General features: G+C 39.1%; 1 protein-coding gene across 3 annotated transcripts; it reads left to right on the forward strand.

The window, feature by feature from the left end:
- The first annotated feature begins 1,719 nt into the window (after positions 1 to 1,719).
- On the forward strand, positions 1,720 to 15,365 carry LOC111333264 (uncharacterized). Of its 3 annotated transcripts, XM_088735598.1 has the most exons (5): positions 1,720 to 2,112; positions 3,738 to 3,832; positions 6,500 to 6,583; positions 9,761 to 10,569; positions 11,730 to 15,365. In XM_088735598.1, the coding sequence occupies exons 4-5, from the start codon at positions 9,855 to 9,857 to the stop codon at positions 14,393 to 14,395; spliced, it is 3,381 nt and encodes a 1,126-aa protein (XP_088591724.1). In that variant the 5' UTR covers positions 1,720 to 2,112; positions 3,738 to 3,832; positions 6,500 to 6,583; positions 9,761 to 9,854; the 3' UTR covers positions 14,396 to 15,365. The 3 variants fall into 3 exon arrangements, with proteins under 3 accessions (XP_088591724.1, XP_088591723.1, XP_088591725.1); XM_088735597.1 differs by lacking the exon at positions 6,500 to 6,583; XM_088735599.1 differs by lacking the exons at positions 1,720 to 2,112; positions 3,738 to 3,832 and having other exon boundaries at positions 6,481 to 6,583.
- The last annotated feature ends 553 nt before the right edge of the window (positions 15,366 to 15,918 follow it).

Here is a 15,918-nt window from a genome sequence, read left to right on the forward strand (position 1 = left end):
GTGGATACAAACTTATAAAAGACTCAAAAATCTTTCAGATCGAGAACTCGATTTTTGTAGAGTTCCCTAGCTTTCATTTCCCAGGAAAAAAAAAAGTAGAGATTGCAAAAATCAAGTGAAAAGCGCGCCAGCTGTGATTAACACCTTGGACAACCGAAGTCACGATACTTTCTTTTCGTCACGTGGCAAGTTACCAAACAAAAATATCATTTTTTGATGCCTTTCCCGTTACCTTCGTTGCTATTTAGAGCAGTGAAAGATATTTGTCTAGTCGGCGCTTTTGAAAGATTGCTTAACTTGTTATTTAGCAAAGTTTAATGTTAACATTTCGGGATTGATACCACGATCATAAAACAACTACAAGTGATTTGTCTCTTCATGAGTTATTAAAGCTATTTTACTGCTGACCACTCATATCTAGCACCATTTGTCTTGCCCCGCTCGATCGTCGCCAGTGATCTGTCTCCGCGTCTCCGCGGCAAAATCTAGCGCATGCGTATACGTTATTCAGCTCTGTCGCCCCGTGATGTGACGCTATATCGAAGGTGTTCGTCGAGGGTCGAACACACAAGTTTATAGTACAGCGGTTAAATTTAAATTACGTCGTGTAAGCTGTAGCACGTGTTCCCCACGAAAAGTTTAAGCCCGAACAAAGGATGAAGATATACAAAAACTAATGAAAATTTTTTCAGTATGTTTTGGCTACTTACAAGGCTATCAATGCGTCAATGAACCTAACAGTAACGTTTGAATTTTGGACGGTAACTTCGAATCTTAAAGGGTTAATTTTAAGAGAGATTTTCCTTGGAGTGTTGAGTCAATTTTTTACTTACGTAACACGAAAAACTTGTCAACACTTAAGCGTCAAATAATTCATGAAATAACGGAAATTTCAGGAATTGTACACAGCCATGCTTAGTCTTAAGCCAGTCCCACACTGGGAAGAATATGCAACTTGCGTGGAAGTACAGGCCACAACTGTCTTCCCACACTGGGAAGAATATGCAACTTGCGTGGAAGTACTGGCCACAACTGTCGCATCCCAGCCAATCTTCTCCATCGTCGTTATGGCACACCGTGATGCAGACGTTGATGTTTCTCCTACAGCGGACGGAACATGTATTTCATTATCATTCACTTAAATATGTCTTCTTTTTGATTGGGTCAGGTCTCATACTTTGACTCTTAAGGCCATGATAGAGAAAGCCAGCCCGTTTTAGCGTCAGCGACCTCACTGCAAATATCATGACAGGCAAATAAAGGGTTACTTTATTCTCAAAGTGACTGTCGTTTTAAATTGAAGGAACAGCTTTTTTCACTTACGACTCAATAATTTTACACTTGTTATAAGTACTGAAAGTAGACTTTGCATGCCTATCATGTTCGCTCTTCTGTTGGTAGAACAGGGCAAGTCAATAAGTCATGTCGATCTACAGTACTTAGTCGCTACTAGATAAATAGGGTTTATTACTGCGAGGGACGCTTTCATATATTTTATGAAACCGCAGTACACATATATGATTTTCATTTATTCAAATTCATTAACGGGTTTAATACGAACCAACATAATGACCTGCTCCCAGTTGGCTTAATTGTTAGCTCAGTTTGTAGAGCACTGCACTGGTATCGCAGAGGTCATAGGTTCAAATCCCGTACGGGCCTAAAATGTTTTCAGGCCTTTTTTCCACTTAGTAGATAAGTAGGGTTTATTAGTGCGAGGAACGCTTTCATACATTTTACGAAAGCGCGGTACACATATATTATTTTCATATATTTACTGAGTCGTCGCCATCATTACGCATTCTAGTGTCTTAGTCAAAAATTGTCTTCAGGTTTTAAATGTCATCCTTTCGCGGGATTTCGCAATATTCGCGGGTTTCATAATTTGCCCGCTGACCAAAATTACTGTTTATTCTTACCCTCAACGAACGCCTTCGATATAGCTTCACTCGTGATGTGTCCGTGATATGATATAGTAAGGAAAACTATCAGTACCATCACAAAAAACTACGACAGGAAGAGGACGTAATCTGTGATTCATGCGTTTATTTGAAATAATCTCCATACAAACGTTCAGATTTTACGGAAACTATCGATAGCGTGGAGCCAAAGGTAAGTGTTTCGAAAATGAAAATGTGAGCTTCCTGAATGCCTCCTCTTAAAATTGTCTGCGTCATTTGGCGACGAAATCCGCTTGTATATGTGAATTAATTTTAGGACACGACTGGACAAACCATTTTCCCAATTGAATAAAGGCTGACAGTTTCGAAAGAAGCTGTTTGGGGCTGCGTCGGTGGGAGTAACGAAATAATTTGGATATATCAACAAAGTTGAAATGGTAAATTGGCCACCGTAACGATTACAAAAGCTGACATTTCGAGCGTTAGCCCTTCGTCGGACGAAGAGCTAAGGCAGGGGTCGCACTTACGCTTTTGGTGTTTACATTGGACATAAAATCTTTCATCGCGTGCTTGCGACAAGTGCGACCCTTTTGTCGCAACCAGACATAACTATGTCCGAAGGACCTAAAGATCTAAAAAGCCGATGTCTTGCCTCGAGGCAGGCCATATCTCGTCTTATCGCCTTAAAATAACAATTTTTGTTTTTCTTCTGTCGCAACGTCGATCAAATCTGAAATACAAGCAAAATTTTGGATTTTCGCAATTCTGCAAAGACAACACGTGTGCACAGCTAGCTATCAGTTCAATATATTAGTTACACGTTTTATCTGGTCCCTATGGCGAATTTCAACCCATACCAATTTACAAATTTGCACTCTTCACCTGATTATTCTCAGTATGGGAATGGCTTGTTTTCACCCTTTGGCTCGCAGATATTTTCCCATGTTTTCGCATCCATCGACGTCGGTTTAAAGCGGTAAGAGCCAACATTTGCCGTTGGCGAGTTTTGTACAATGCGTACAAATCAATAAGGTTTTGTAGATTGAACAAATTAAACAGAGAATGAAGAAATGTCGCTAATAAAACTAGCACCAGCTTCATGTCTGCAAAGTTTTATTTGGTGCTCTTTTCACGCGTGAAATATTAAGAGTTGACAGTCTGGTTTCAAATATATCCTTTATCTCGCATAAGTGCGACCTCCATGACTCTATTGATGTAAACGTCGCGACATATTTGTAGGACAACTTATGACGCGACATAAAAAAAAAAATAAGGCCACAGTGCGACCCCTGCCTAACTCTCGAAACGTCAGCTTTTGTAATCGTTACGGTGGCCAATTTACCATTTCAACTTTCAGATACAATGAAATATATGAAGTTCATATATTTTGAACTGCAGTATTAGATGCGTATGATGCATGATCCTCGCAGTAGATAGCGCTATTTATGCAATAGCGAAAATCAGACCTGAAAAAAATCAGGCCTGTACGGGATTCGAACCACTGACCTCTGTGATACTAGTGCAGCGCTCTACCAATTGAGCTAACAAGCCAACTGGGAGCAGGCTGTTAAGTTGATTCGTAATAAACCCGTGAAAGTGATAAGTCGGATACAATGAAATATATGAAGTTCATATATTTTGAACTGCAATATTTTTTTTTTCAGGTCTGATTTTCGCTATTGCATAAATAGCACTATCTACTGCGAGGATCGTGCATCATACGTATACATTTCAACTTTGTTGATACATCCAAATTTTTCCCAATTGATTTTCTTTCCATTCCGATGATTGCTGATACATCTAAGTCTTACTGAGCTGTATACCCGCATCTTTCAGGCGGCTTATAACTGAGTGAAAACTTTATGCTTGCATGAGCACAAAGCAAATGGCAGGTGGGCATCCGAGTGAGAGCTTCAAGTCAGCCTTTGGAGGTAAGTGAAGAAGATTTTATCTTACGCTAAGTTGACTTCAGTTTGAGCACTTTCTTTCTACGAACTACATCATGTATGAAACACATTTTTGCGACCTCAAGGAAATCTACGCCGCACAAACAAGCATTTCAGGATTAAAATCAAACATGGCATGCGTAATTTACATTATTAATTAATTAACACATTGACACCTGAACCGCCCATAACTGCCTGAACCTTGCGATCACCTCGCGCGAGAACGCTTTCCCACCTACCTCCCCAACTAAGTGGAGTTTTTCCCCAAACTTCCTCTACAGTTTGGAGATCAATAAGCCAATCAGAATCCTTTGTTTGTGCATATATTTTGTCAACTTTAGGGGGTACTAGAGGGGCATTATTCTATGCGTCTTCACCAAATGATCAAATTTGAAAATATGGCGTCCACACGGCCGACCCTCAATTTTCAGGTCAGATTTTTCGTTCATTTGCAATCGAGTTAGACCTTGTGGAATTCAGAATGTAAAGTAACGATGCTATAGAATACTCTGCTTGGAAAAGAATGAATATCCAGGTCTTAAAGGTGACAGAATAAGCTCTCGAGTCAACGACACTACGATTCTCTAAGGCGATGCGAATTATGGACGTAAAGTGAAAACCGAACTTTCGGACTTCAAGCAGGGCCTGGCGACAATTTGACACTTCGATGGCCCAGTAAATATTATGTTTGAGTAACAATGTGTTCAAAAAGTATAGTTCAATAGAAGATTTTGCCTCAAATCGAAGTTTTTTTCAGAATTTTCAACATAACGCTGCGCAATTTCTGGCCATGAAGGCAAGTAAACAACGATCTAAGGGCCTGATTACATGAGTTGGGCTGGCCCGGTTAGCCGGGCTGATTTCTTTTGTTTTCACGCTTTGGTGAACACCAAAACAAAAGAAATCAGCCTGGCTCATGTAATCAGGCCCTAAGCATGATGAATTTGACGCTATGTACACGTAAGAAATTCGTATGTTTTTCGCTTATAACAGCAAATCAAAAACTGTTTTGATTAAATCTGATACCCCGAAATATTTCTTGGCCATTTTAGTCTTGCTTCCTATTGATAGGTTCCATGGAACTTGAGATCTCTTCACTCAAGGACAAATTTGCATATTCCCTTTTGAAATATGATCCACATGCCCATTTTCACACATGCGAAAATATTTAGCGATTTTTATCTTTCATCTTGATTTTTTAGTGAAAACGTAATATGCACCTATTGTTTTTTTCGCCGGAAATAAGTTCTTTAATTAGTCCTCTTTCACTGGAGCTTGTTTTTTGGAAAAACTGATTTTTAAAAATTTACTGCCCATTGTGTTTGCCTCCTTGGTTTCTCCAAAATTTTGACTTTTCGTCGGCACGTGTTACACGTAAGTGTCAATGTGTTAAGCATGAGGCTACAAAAAGATGTTTCGGAAGGTGAAGAAAATTGCATGCGAAATTCAAACAATAGCTTGAATTTTATCAAGTTTTATTTGTCGAAAGTACTTGAACAAAACCGCGTAAGGTGGTTTTGTAACAAATAGAATCGAAGTCCCGATTAGAGTATGAGCTATAGCCACAGGGTACCCACACAAGCAGCCTACACAAGCAGCGTGTCTGGTCGTTTGTTCGAAATATAAAGAAATGTATGGGAGAATATTGAAGAGTCTTAATATCGTAAACTTATATCAAGGAATGTCTATGTTAAGGCTCAAAATAAATGTAAACCTACCTCACTTGCTGTGTATTGTCATTTCTGTGGTTCTAAATGGCGAATTTGAGCAATTTAGTAGATTTTGCATTGACTGTTACTTTACTGTATAAGAGAGAGACAAGGGTGCAAAGCTCATTTTCCACCGCCCTAGCGCGAAGCCGATTTTCACCCAGAAATTAGAATCGCCCGGCTTCCAAATCGAACACCATATATTGGAAGCCGGGCGATTCTAATTTCTGGGCGAAAATTGGCTTCGCACTGGAGCGGTGGAAAATGAGCTTTCCACCCTTGTCTCCTTCTTATACAGTACAGTAACAGCGAACACAAAATCTACCAAATGGCTCAAATTCAAGTGAGGTAGGTTTACATTTATTTTGAGCATTAACATAGACATTCCTTGATATAAGTTTACAATATTACAACTCTTCAATATTCTCCCATACATTTCTTTATATTTCGAGCAAACGACTAGACATGCTACTTGTGTGGGCCCCGTGCTATAGCTAGCTTAGCACAGCGTGACACGTTTCTTGTAAGCCACACGAAAAAGCATAGTTGAACTAAGGACCAAGTACTTTTCGGTGATGAACATTGAACCAACATGTCTTATTTGATATTTATCAATGTCATCGATAAGACTGATTTTTTTGTGAAAAATCAGTCTCAGAGTCAGGATAATGAAATACCTGTACTGCAATTTACCTCGAAAATCAATTTATCATACTGAAATATCATCGAAAGCCAAATAAGGATAGGGATAATGCAAGGATATCAGAGGAAAAAAAAGTTAAATTGAATTTATTTTAAGAATTTTTGCATTAGTTTAAACAACAATGAATTGCAAGGGAGTGGCATCATATAAATTGTTGTGGTGGAATTCGTATTGGAAAAAAAAAATTTTTTTCCTAGATGTGATCAACCTTTATCTTCTCTTTACATGATTGCCTGTCAGCTAAAGGACCCAGAATGCTGCCCTGAATTCTCCAAATTTACATGCATGGTAAAGCTAGAGGGGAAAGGTTTAAATTGGAACTTGGTAAGAAAAGGTCCATATGATTTTTGCACTTCACGATACGTATCTTCACGACACGGCTCTATGTGTTACGCTTTTTTAATGTCTTGAAAAGCACTACCAGGTAATTTTGAATGGGAAATCAGTGTTCAAAAGGTATTCTAAAATAGTTCAATGGACACAGCAGAAATACGTTTTGGTGATGTCACAGTGGTCAGTGGTCATCAACTTTAGGCTGCCAAGCGCTTACATGTGTTTGTAGACTGAGTTCGATGAAAACGTTGGCCTTTTGCGTGATTTTAAGTTGTAAAATATCTACAATACTTCTCCTTGTTTGTTATATTTGATCCTTTGAATAGGTTTTTAATACGAAAACCACTTCTTAACAAATAGCGGTACAGGAGAGTCATTTTGTTTGGAGTTGTGTGCTCTTTGCTTACTTTAGCTGGCTGTCATTACAAAGTGCGATCATGGTTCTTCAGTTGCCCTCACCTTCAGAATTGTCAAAAACAGCGATAGTTATCCAGAGAAAGCAGGAGATTAGTTCTGTAAGATACTCTTCCAGTGAGTCTGAAGACTGGTTGGATTTTTAAGTGTTATTAGCGTAAAGCGATACAGGTAATTATTGTGTTGTGAAAATATTCACCTTCACTTTGCGCCGACGCAGGGTGCCTTTTCAATTTGGAAATCAATTGCTTGGATGAGAATTTTATCTTTATAGACTGATTTTTTGCCATTCCACCTTTCTGATTTTCTGTACCTTTAAGAATGTGTGTCCATAATCAAAATATGAAAACATTTGTTCATTTCATATACTTGCAGTTTTATCAACAAGTTATCTCTCATGAACAGAATAACACTTGTTTACAAAGGGAGGGGAAATCAAAGAAATTGTGAAGTGTTTGCTGCGCCAAGGCTCTACAAAGACTATATAGGCGATTGATTGAGGGCACTGAAAATATGTAGTATTTGAGACCTAACATGATCGGTTCATTTACAATTTATCTTAATTTAAATCTTAATTGATAGGAATTGATTGTAGATCTCCTTTACATGTCTTTAGTACGTGTGCTGGTACCTGTTGCTACAACTGCTACTTTAATTTCCCAAACAGCTCTATTTGTTTTACACAAAAGCATTTTCAATGAAACCCACTCTTTTTATTATTAGTATTATTTATAACTCAGTCATTTGAAACTTTTACTGGCACATGTATGTTTACCTGAAGTATATTCCACTATCTTGCATGTGCATTGCATTAATTTATGCCAATAATCAACTACTCTTCTTCTTCCATTCATTTTTTATTTAGATTCCATTTCATTTAGATTAGCTTTGCTTTGCTTTACATAGTTTCTATGTGCTTTAGGAATCATACACATCACTTGCTCGGAACCACTGTAAGGATAATTATCATCCCCATCAGTTGTATTACATCGTATCCCCACAGAACATCTTCATGAAACATTCCTATTTGACTTGTAACCATCTTTTATTAAAGGTGGCAAAATATATGTATATCGCTGAAACTTGTTGAGAATTTCTTATTAACTACAACTAGCATAGCCATACCAGTACTCCCTCCCCAGTAATAAGTTGGGAAAAGGACATCTGTATGGTGTTATCATTGTTCATGTTTGGGAATATCCCATCCCTGATTTTATTTGACTCAATGGGCACAGCAGTACACAGGCTAATTACAAGCTTTTGGTTACTCCTCATGACTTATTGTTAACTGGGAATTGACAGCTGACTTAATCTAATCAATTTTCTCCTGAACATTTTTAACAAACAACTTTGACTTCAGAAATACTTCTGATCATTTCCCTCTGACATTTCTAATTTGGAAGATTAATCAACATAATCATCATGTTCTTTACACCTCCATAAACACCCAATAAGAGTTCTTCGTTTATAACTCAGGCAGCTTCTGAATATAAGAAATCAAGTTTAGAAAATAGTTGATGCATTCAAGGCTGTTGCAATATGAGAAAAGATAATACAGTGCTTTATTCACATAAATCGATTAAATTATATTATAATAACTATTTTACCTTACAGTACTTTTGTTTTTTAAAGATTTGTTTTCCCGTAGTACCAAGATGGTTAAGTTACTTTGTGAATCAGGGAGCTAAATAAACCAGAAGTATTCTGTTAGCTCAGTACATTTTATGTTGCAGATAGCAGTAAGTTAGTAAAGAAAGAAAAAAAAAAGCAGAAATAAATAAAATAAAATGATTAGTGAGAGAAGAGCAGCATAAAAAAAAGACATACCACAAATTATTCATAATTGTGATGGGAAACAATACTTGTTGGGAAAGTAAAATTAATGCTCAGAAAAAAAATTACAGCTTCTCAGAAAAAAAAAAATTACAAACTATGGTGGAAAGTGAAAACTTAATTTATTATCATTAAAATGGACATTTTGTACTTAAAACATACCTGGGTTTATTCTTCCTCTAGTTGAGCCAGTTTTTGTACTTTTGGGGGCTTCAGTCCTATACATGTTACAGTCGTAGGTTTTTTGGCTAACTATGATACATACAACAACGAGTGGGGATAGGGTGGCCGTGCTAGGCGGGCATGTTTTGTCTCCTTCTGAGCGAATCTGACCGAAATGCCGTTGACATGCCGATTTATACGGTTCAAGCCACTGCTTTACAAACCTGATGGTGCAGCGTCCTCAGATCACCGCTTCAGCCATTCAAAAACCGTCTCATTTTTAGCCTTAGTGCATAAGCTCTTTTATAAGCAAAACTTAGTTGCCACGGAGCCGCCAGCGAAAAACAACAATTTCGTATCGTGTGCAACTTCAGCTCGGCTTTGGCAAATTATATAACTGAGCTTAAGAACTATCAAAAGGTGAGCCGAGTTTCAAAGCTAAGTTTACTGTGTTCTTTCTAAGTTTTGCCTTTTTACGCTGTCGATTTGACTCGCGGCGAAAAACATTGTGAAAGTTATCGGCATTTTATGGTTTCGTTGAGGTGTCCGCTGACCAGTAAAATACTGTATCGTGCCCTAAACGTATTTCGGCGGTGTCAGTTTTATTTAATACCCTTGCTTGCCGTGAGATGTAATTTGGAAGTGTGGATAAGAAGTTGAGATATTAAAAATCGAACGTCAGACTTACTGAATCCCACTCCTCAGAAGTTTGGCTGAGTTAATTGGTTTTGAAATCCAATTTCTTATTTATTTTCCCAGTACTGGACCAAGGACACTGACTACAGAGCAGCAACCAAATTTATTGGTTAGAAAGTCATTGACCTCTGCTCAATTAACAATCCAGTACTTCTTCATGGCCACCGCTGTAGCACCTTCGTTTCATTCGACAAAAGAGACAACCAATTACGCCCGGTTATGCAGGCTTCTGGTGGATGTCGGATCAGATGTCCTGAGAGAGACTTTTGAAAAGAAGCGTCCCCCAGGAAACCTGGACACGGTCCTGTCAAGCCCTCCAGTTCATGCCGTGCTCCTATCACTGAAGAAGAAGAAACTGTTAAATCCTCAACAATGGGACAAACTGTATCCTGTTCTCAGATCCTCAGTTTCATCGAAGAATTTCGATACCACTCTCCTAATGGTTCTGTTGAGGAATATTTGTGGCCTTGTTCCTCCGTCTACCGGCTGGAATACACTTCCTCCCGCAGCAGACACAACTCTTGATGCAGATATCGTTCGTATCAAATACTACAGAAACACAGTTTATGGTCATGCCAGCGAGGCCTCAGTCGATGGCGCAACATTCAATCAATACTGGCAGGACATCCAAGGTCCATTGGTGAGATTGGGAGGAGGAGGTTACCAAGCTGCCATTGATGATTTAAAAACGGAATGCATGGACCCTGATTTCGAAGAACACTACAAAGAGCTTCTAAGGCAAGTAGTGATGGATGAAGTCAGCATCAAGGAACGACTAGATGTAATGAGAAAAGAGATGGGTCAGATCGGTAGAAGCCTGGATGAATTCAAGGAAGCAATTGTCAATCCCATAAAGAAAGCAGGAGACAAAGGTATTGCATATAATGGTAAAATTTGCGCAGCGACCTCATGATCTTTCGAAAGAAGAAACTTGAAGGGGACGACTGAAGGGTCTCCCGTCAGAGCGTAATAAGCAATTTCACAATTTTTCTATTTCAGTAATATAAAATGCCTGCCTTTGAAATAGCCTTAGCTCGGAAAAATTTCTTCTACTGGGTGAACTCCTTCCTTTCCGATCCAAAACTTGAAAAAATACCAGATATTGTATTTTTCACGCTTTTTGCGAGTGATGAGCGAGATATGAGTTATTTTCTTTTTTCTTGGTTCCTCATGCGGGGAGTAAGGAGAACTCATAGTTTACATAGATTTCCAACAAGAGTTACTTGCACCACAATGTGCAGTAAGTCTTTCTCACCTGATCGGGTTCATTAAGAGAAAGAGATAGAAAAAAGCTGAAATTCTCAATCAGAACTGGAGACAACATGACGCATTCTCTTTCCCTAGTTTACACAGGCCTTACTTACAACAGTAAAACCGAAACAAATTGTTTTTTTTTTGTTTTTAATCGAAGTTTGGACCACAAATTCCTGGATCTGCTCACGAAATGGATCGGTTAGTGTTGGTAATCACGTGATTTAGATTACAATTTAGGATACATCAAAAAGAGCAATTTTTTTCAATGCTAATAAAATGGCTCACTGGTTCCAGCCTTTGCCTTGTTGTCGGACTAGTCGACCTTTCAAGAACTATCCGTCACGAAAAATCGGGCTTTTACACTCTTTTTCTGTTCGTTATCTTCCCTCTCTTTCTTACGAATTGTTACGTAAAACTCCTCGAGAAGTTAGTTCAGGGCCTCTGCGTTGCTTAGGATAAATTAACGACTTCTCGCCCAGTGAACGTTTGAAATGTTGGCGTGCATATATCACTAAGAAAGAAATTATTTATAACGTTCAGAACCAACCCCTTGGTGTGCTTTTCTGATTGTTCTGTCAGAACCTGGTGTCAATTAATTGCGAACGGACTCAGGACTATCTCGCACTTTTTGGAACCCCCAGTTAAGAGTAAAACTCAGCTAACGTCATAATTAGTCGCGTTATAAGTCAGGTAGTTCAATGAGTCTTCATCGAGCATTGAAAAAGGTAGTACATGATGGGTTTATGAAAATAAATGCAGGTAACGGTTTTCTTTTCAGCTGTAACGGAGTACTCCATTGCGTTAAAAGAATCAATAAGAAGCCAAACCGAGTACCTCGCTCAGGTCTCACCAACCTTGCCCAACGCAAGAACAGATCACATATTCACCAACCTTCTCATGCAACATGGAAGAAAACCTGTCGAAGATCTTGATTTGGAAAGAAAAGAATGCTTCTACCTGCATGGCCAAGCGAGAAGAAGAAAGTTAGTCGAAGATCTTGATTTGAAACGAGAGAAACGCGTTCGCCAGTATGGTCAAATGAGTGGTAAGCAAATAAAACACTCTCAAGACATATTTCTCTCAACTGATGGCAAACATCCAGAATCTGTTCTTGTCACTGGAAAGGCTGGCATCGGTAAAACACTGTTTTGTCAAAAGCTGATCAGAGATTGGGCTGACAACAAATTATTTCAATCTAAAGCAAACACCGAGGTACCTGACTTTAAGTTCGCATACTTGCTCACGTTTCGTCAACTCAATCTACTTGGGGACGACCCTGTTACCTTGAAGGATATCTTAAACCGATCTTCAGTGCTAGATGACCACTCAAATATCGACGACTCTTTATTTGAGTACGTTGTTGATCACCCTGAAGAAGTTTTGATTGTCATCGACGGGTATGACGAGTGTTCACAACGAGATTACATCGCTAGTGATTCACATGAAAAGTACCCAAACAACGCCTTTGAGAAAATACCAGTCGCAGCAGTGTGTGCCAAGCTAATTAAAGGAAAAATACTGAGAGGTTCGGTTGTAATGATCACGTCAAGACCCGATGAATCTGACGAAATGAAAGACAAAGACATTCATTTTGACAGATACGTTGAAATCACAGGATTTTCCGAGCCACAAGTAAAAGAGTACATTGGAAAGTACTTCAAAAGCAACGAAGGAATGAAAAATACTGTACTAGGCCACATTACAAAGAATGTCAATCTTGTCAGCTTTGCCCACATTCCTGTTCTATGTTTCCTGATGTGTTCTTATTTCGAGTATACTCTGCAGCTTTCAGATGTCACATATCCACTTCCGGTGAAAACAAGTGACCTTTATGATGAAATAATCAAAGTGTTCGTGCAAAAGCACGATAAAAACAAAAGACTAGCTCTCGAAGTGACTCTGGATAAATTATCAAAGCTGGCAGCTCAACTTCTTGAAGAGAGAAGGTATCTTTTCATGAAAGAGGATTTGAAAACTTTTAACTCGCAGGAGGTTGAAAGTCTGTGTGGAAGTGGTCTTCTTCATTGCGGTCCTCCTTTCAGGAAGTCTTTTTCTGCAACGACGAAATATTTTTGTTTTACTCACTTGACCCTTCAAGAGTACTTAGCGGCTAGTTGGTTTGTAAAGGAGAGAAAAACTCCCCCCAAACATGTGTCTCCAGAAGTATTTCAATTTATGTCCGGTATTTTGTCAAAGCAAAAAGACGCCGTATTCATGGAAATGTTACTAGAGGAAATTTCCCGTTTAAGAGGAATTTCTGTCTGTAGATATCGGCTTCTAAAGTTTAAATGCCTCATGGACTACGAAGACGTGGAGTTTGTTAAAAGAATAGTAAAGAAACGTCGCCATGACTTATTTGAACAGGAAGGTAGTATGTTATTTTGTTATAGCGAACTGACAGATGTGGACTGCACCACTTTGTCTTTTCTGTTTCATGTTTTTGGTGCACTCAATGCAGAGGAAGAATCTGAAGTGAGTGAAGGAACATCTAAAATGGGAGCAAAATGGACACTAACCACCTTAAGCCTGAGTTTTAATCAGATCACTGATGCCGGTGTTGTCAGTCTATGTGAAGCATTACAGACACCAACATGTAAACTCACCACACTTGATCTGAGGGAAAATCAGATCACCGATGCCGGTGTTGTCAGTCTATGTCAAACACTACAGACACCAACATGTGAACTCACCACACTTGATCTGCGTGGAAATCAGATCACCGATGCCGGTGTTGTCAGTTTATGTCAAGCGTTACAGACACCAACATGTAAACTGACCACACTTCATCTGAGTGGAAATCAGATCACCGATGCCGGTGTTGTCAGTCTATGTCAAGCATTACAGACACGAACATGTAAACTCACCACACTTCATCTGAGTTGTTATCAGATCGCCAATGTCGATTCTGTCATTCCATGTCGAGCATTACAGACACCAACAAGTCAGATCACCGATGCCGGTTTTGTCAGTCTTTGTCAAGCATTACAAATGCCAACATGTAAACTCACCACACTTGTTCTGCGTGGAAATCAGATCACTGATACCGGTGTTGTCAGTCTATGTCAAGCATTACAGACACCAACATGTAAACTCACCACACTTCTTCTGAGTAGAAATCAGATCACCGATGCTGGTGTTGTCAGTCTATGTCAAGCATTAGAGACACCAACATGTAAACTCACCAAACTTGATCTGAGTGGAAATCAGATCACCGATGCCGGTGTTGTCAGTCTATGTCAAGCATTACAGACACCAACATGTAGACTCACCGCACTTGATCTGAGTTTTAATCAGATCACCGATGCCGGTGTTGTCAGTCTAAATCAAGCATTACAGACACCAACATGTAAACTCACCAGACTTGATCTGCGTCATAATGAGATCACCGATGCTGATGAAGAGCACCTAAGAAAATTTTCGACTGCTTGTCGAGCTTTGTTTTGAAAAGACTTAGGACACATTTTAAGAGTAGTTATGGCTTTGGACAAACTACGCGAAAGTTTGAAGACAATGGGAAAACGTAGACAATGCAGTGGGTTGTTTTAAAAAACTGCTTTACTTTTTTTGTCGTTCTTTGAATGAATTTCATTTATCACTATATCGTTTTTCAGTTACTTAATCTTTAGCATAAGATATTTTGCTATATCGTTTTTCAGTTACTTAATCTTTAGCATAAGATATTTTGATGAAAAAGCTTTTGGATACAGGGGGAGTCTTGAAAAGGGGTTTCATATTTTTTCATGCTATGATGATGTTAGAGCGAATTCAACAATTTTTCAAAACTTTTGATTTGTTTCTCCGCCTACCGGTTAGCTCAATTGGTTAGAGCGCCGGTTTGTGTTGTACGGCAAGTCGAGGGTTCGAGCCCCGGCCGGACCAATACTCGTAGTCTTAAAAGAACTGAGGAGAATTTGCTACCTTTCTATTATATCAAGAAATAGATAGATATTTTAGTCTTCTCGGATAAGGACGAATAAACCGTGGGCCCCGTCTCCTGGCAGTGTTAGGGGTAGGAGACGTTAATTTCCCACGCACGAGATTACTGTGTGGAGGATGTCCTCCCCTGGGAGGGAGGGGGGATGGGTGGGTGTTCTAGTGGCCTTGAAAAGCCTTATGAGGGAGTGGTCAATTAACGTATGTATGTACGTATGTGTGTATGTATGTGTTGAGTCAGTAGATCCGTGTCATCAGGGTACATTAATGTAAAATTTTGAAGGTGATAAAATATTTCAAAATATTGGCAGCAGATACTAGTGATGTTAGGACTAGGTTAGGCAGGACTTGCCAAAGATTGATGTTTTCCTATCTAACGGCTTCGTGTTTATCCCTATTTCACTATTCAAAAAGACAATCATTGTGCTTAAGTTGTTTTAGATGTTATTTTATCAGAAATATTAGTATTGGTTATCTTTGAGTGTTTGCATGCTTGTTGCAATTTTAAAGCCTGTAGTGCGCATGTCTCAGTCATTAAACCGCGAGTAAGTGTTTTGCGAGGTCGCGAATACTGGCTACCATAGCCGTTCGAGGACAACCAAATGAGAGGAGACTCGAGAGACAGAGCGGGGTTAAAAACTTGGATAAATTATTCGTCTCTTTCTTTCCCTGCCATTCACAAAGGTAATTGAAGCGAGAGGAGTGCAATTTGGTCATACGCGTGATTTCAAAATCAAACGAGTGCTACGCACTCGGTTGGTTTTGAGAGTTAAAGCGCGCTTAAAGCCTCCTCTATCACCTTTCAGTCGCGCATGCGTCTCGACAACATCTGTTCCGAGTGTGTTCCTTAATCGGGACAAATTCTTTTCGACCACGATATTTAATAGTCATCACAGTGGTCAAAATGTTGTGGACTCGAAAGGTTCAACCGAGTGAGTCCACAACAAATCCTCTGTGATGACAAATATCGTGTTCGATTAGAATGCAGATTTGTTTTTTACCTCAATATCGACGTCAAATATAACGATATTTTC

The sequence above is a fragment of the Stylophora pistillata genome, chromosome 10 (assembly GCF_964205215.1).
Source record: "Stylophora pistillata chromosome 10, jaStyPist1.2, whole genome shotgun sequence".
In the NCBI taxonomy this organism is placed as follows: domain Eukaryota; kingdom Metazoa; phylum Cnidaria; class Anthozoa; order Scleractinia; family Pocilloporidae; genus Stylophora; species Stylophora pistillata.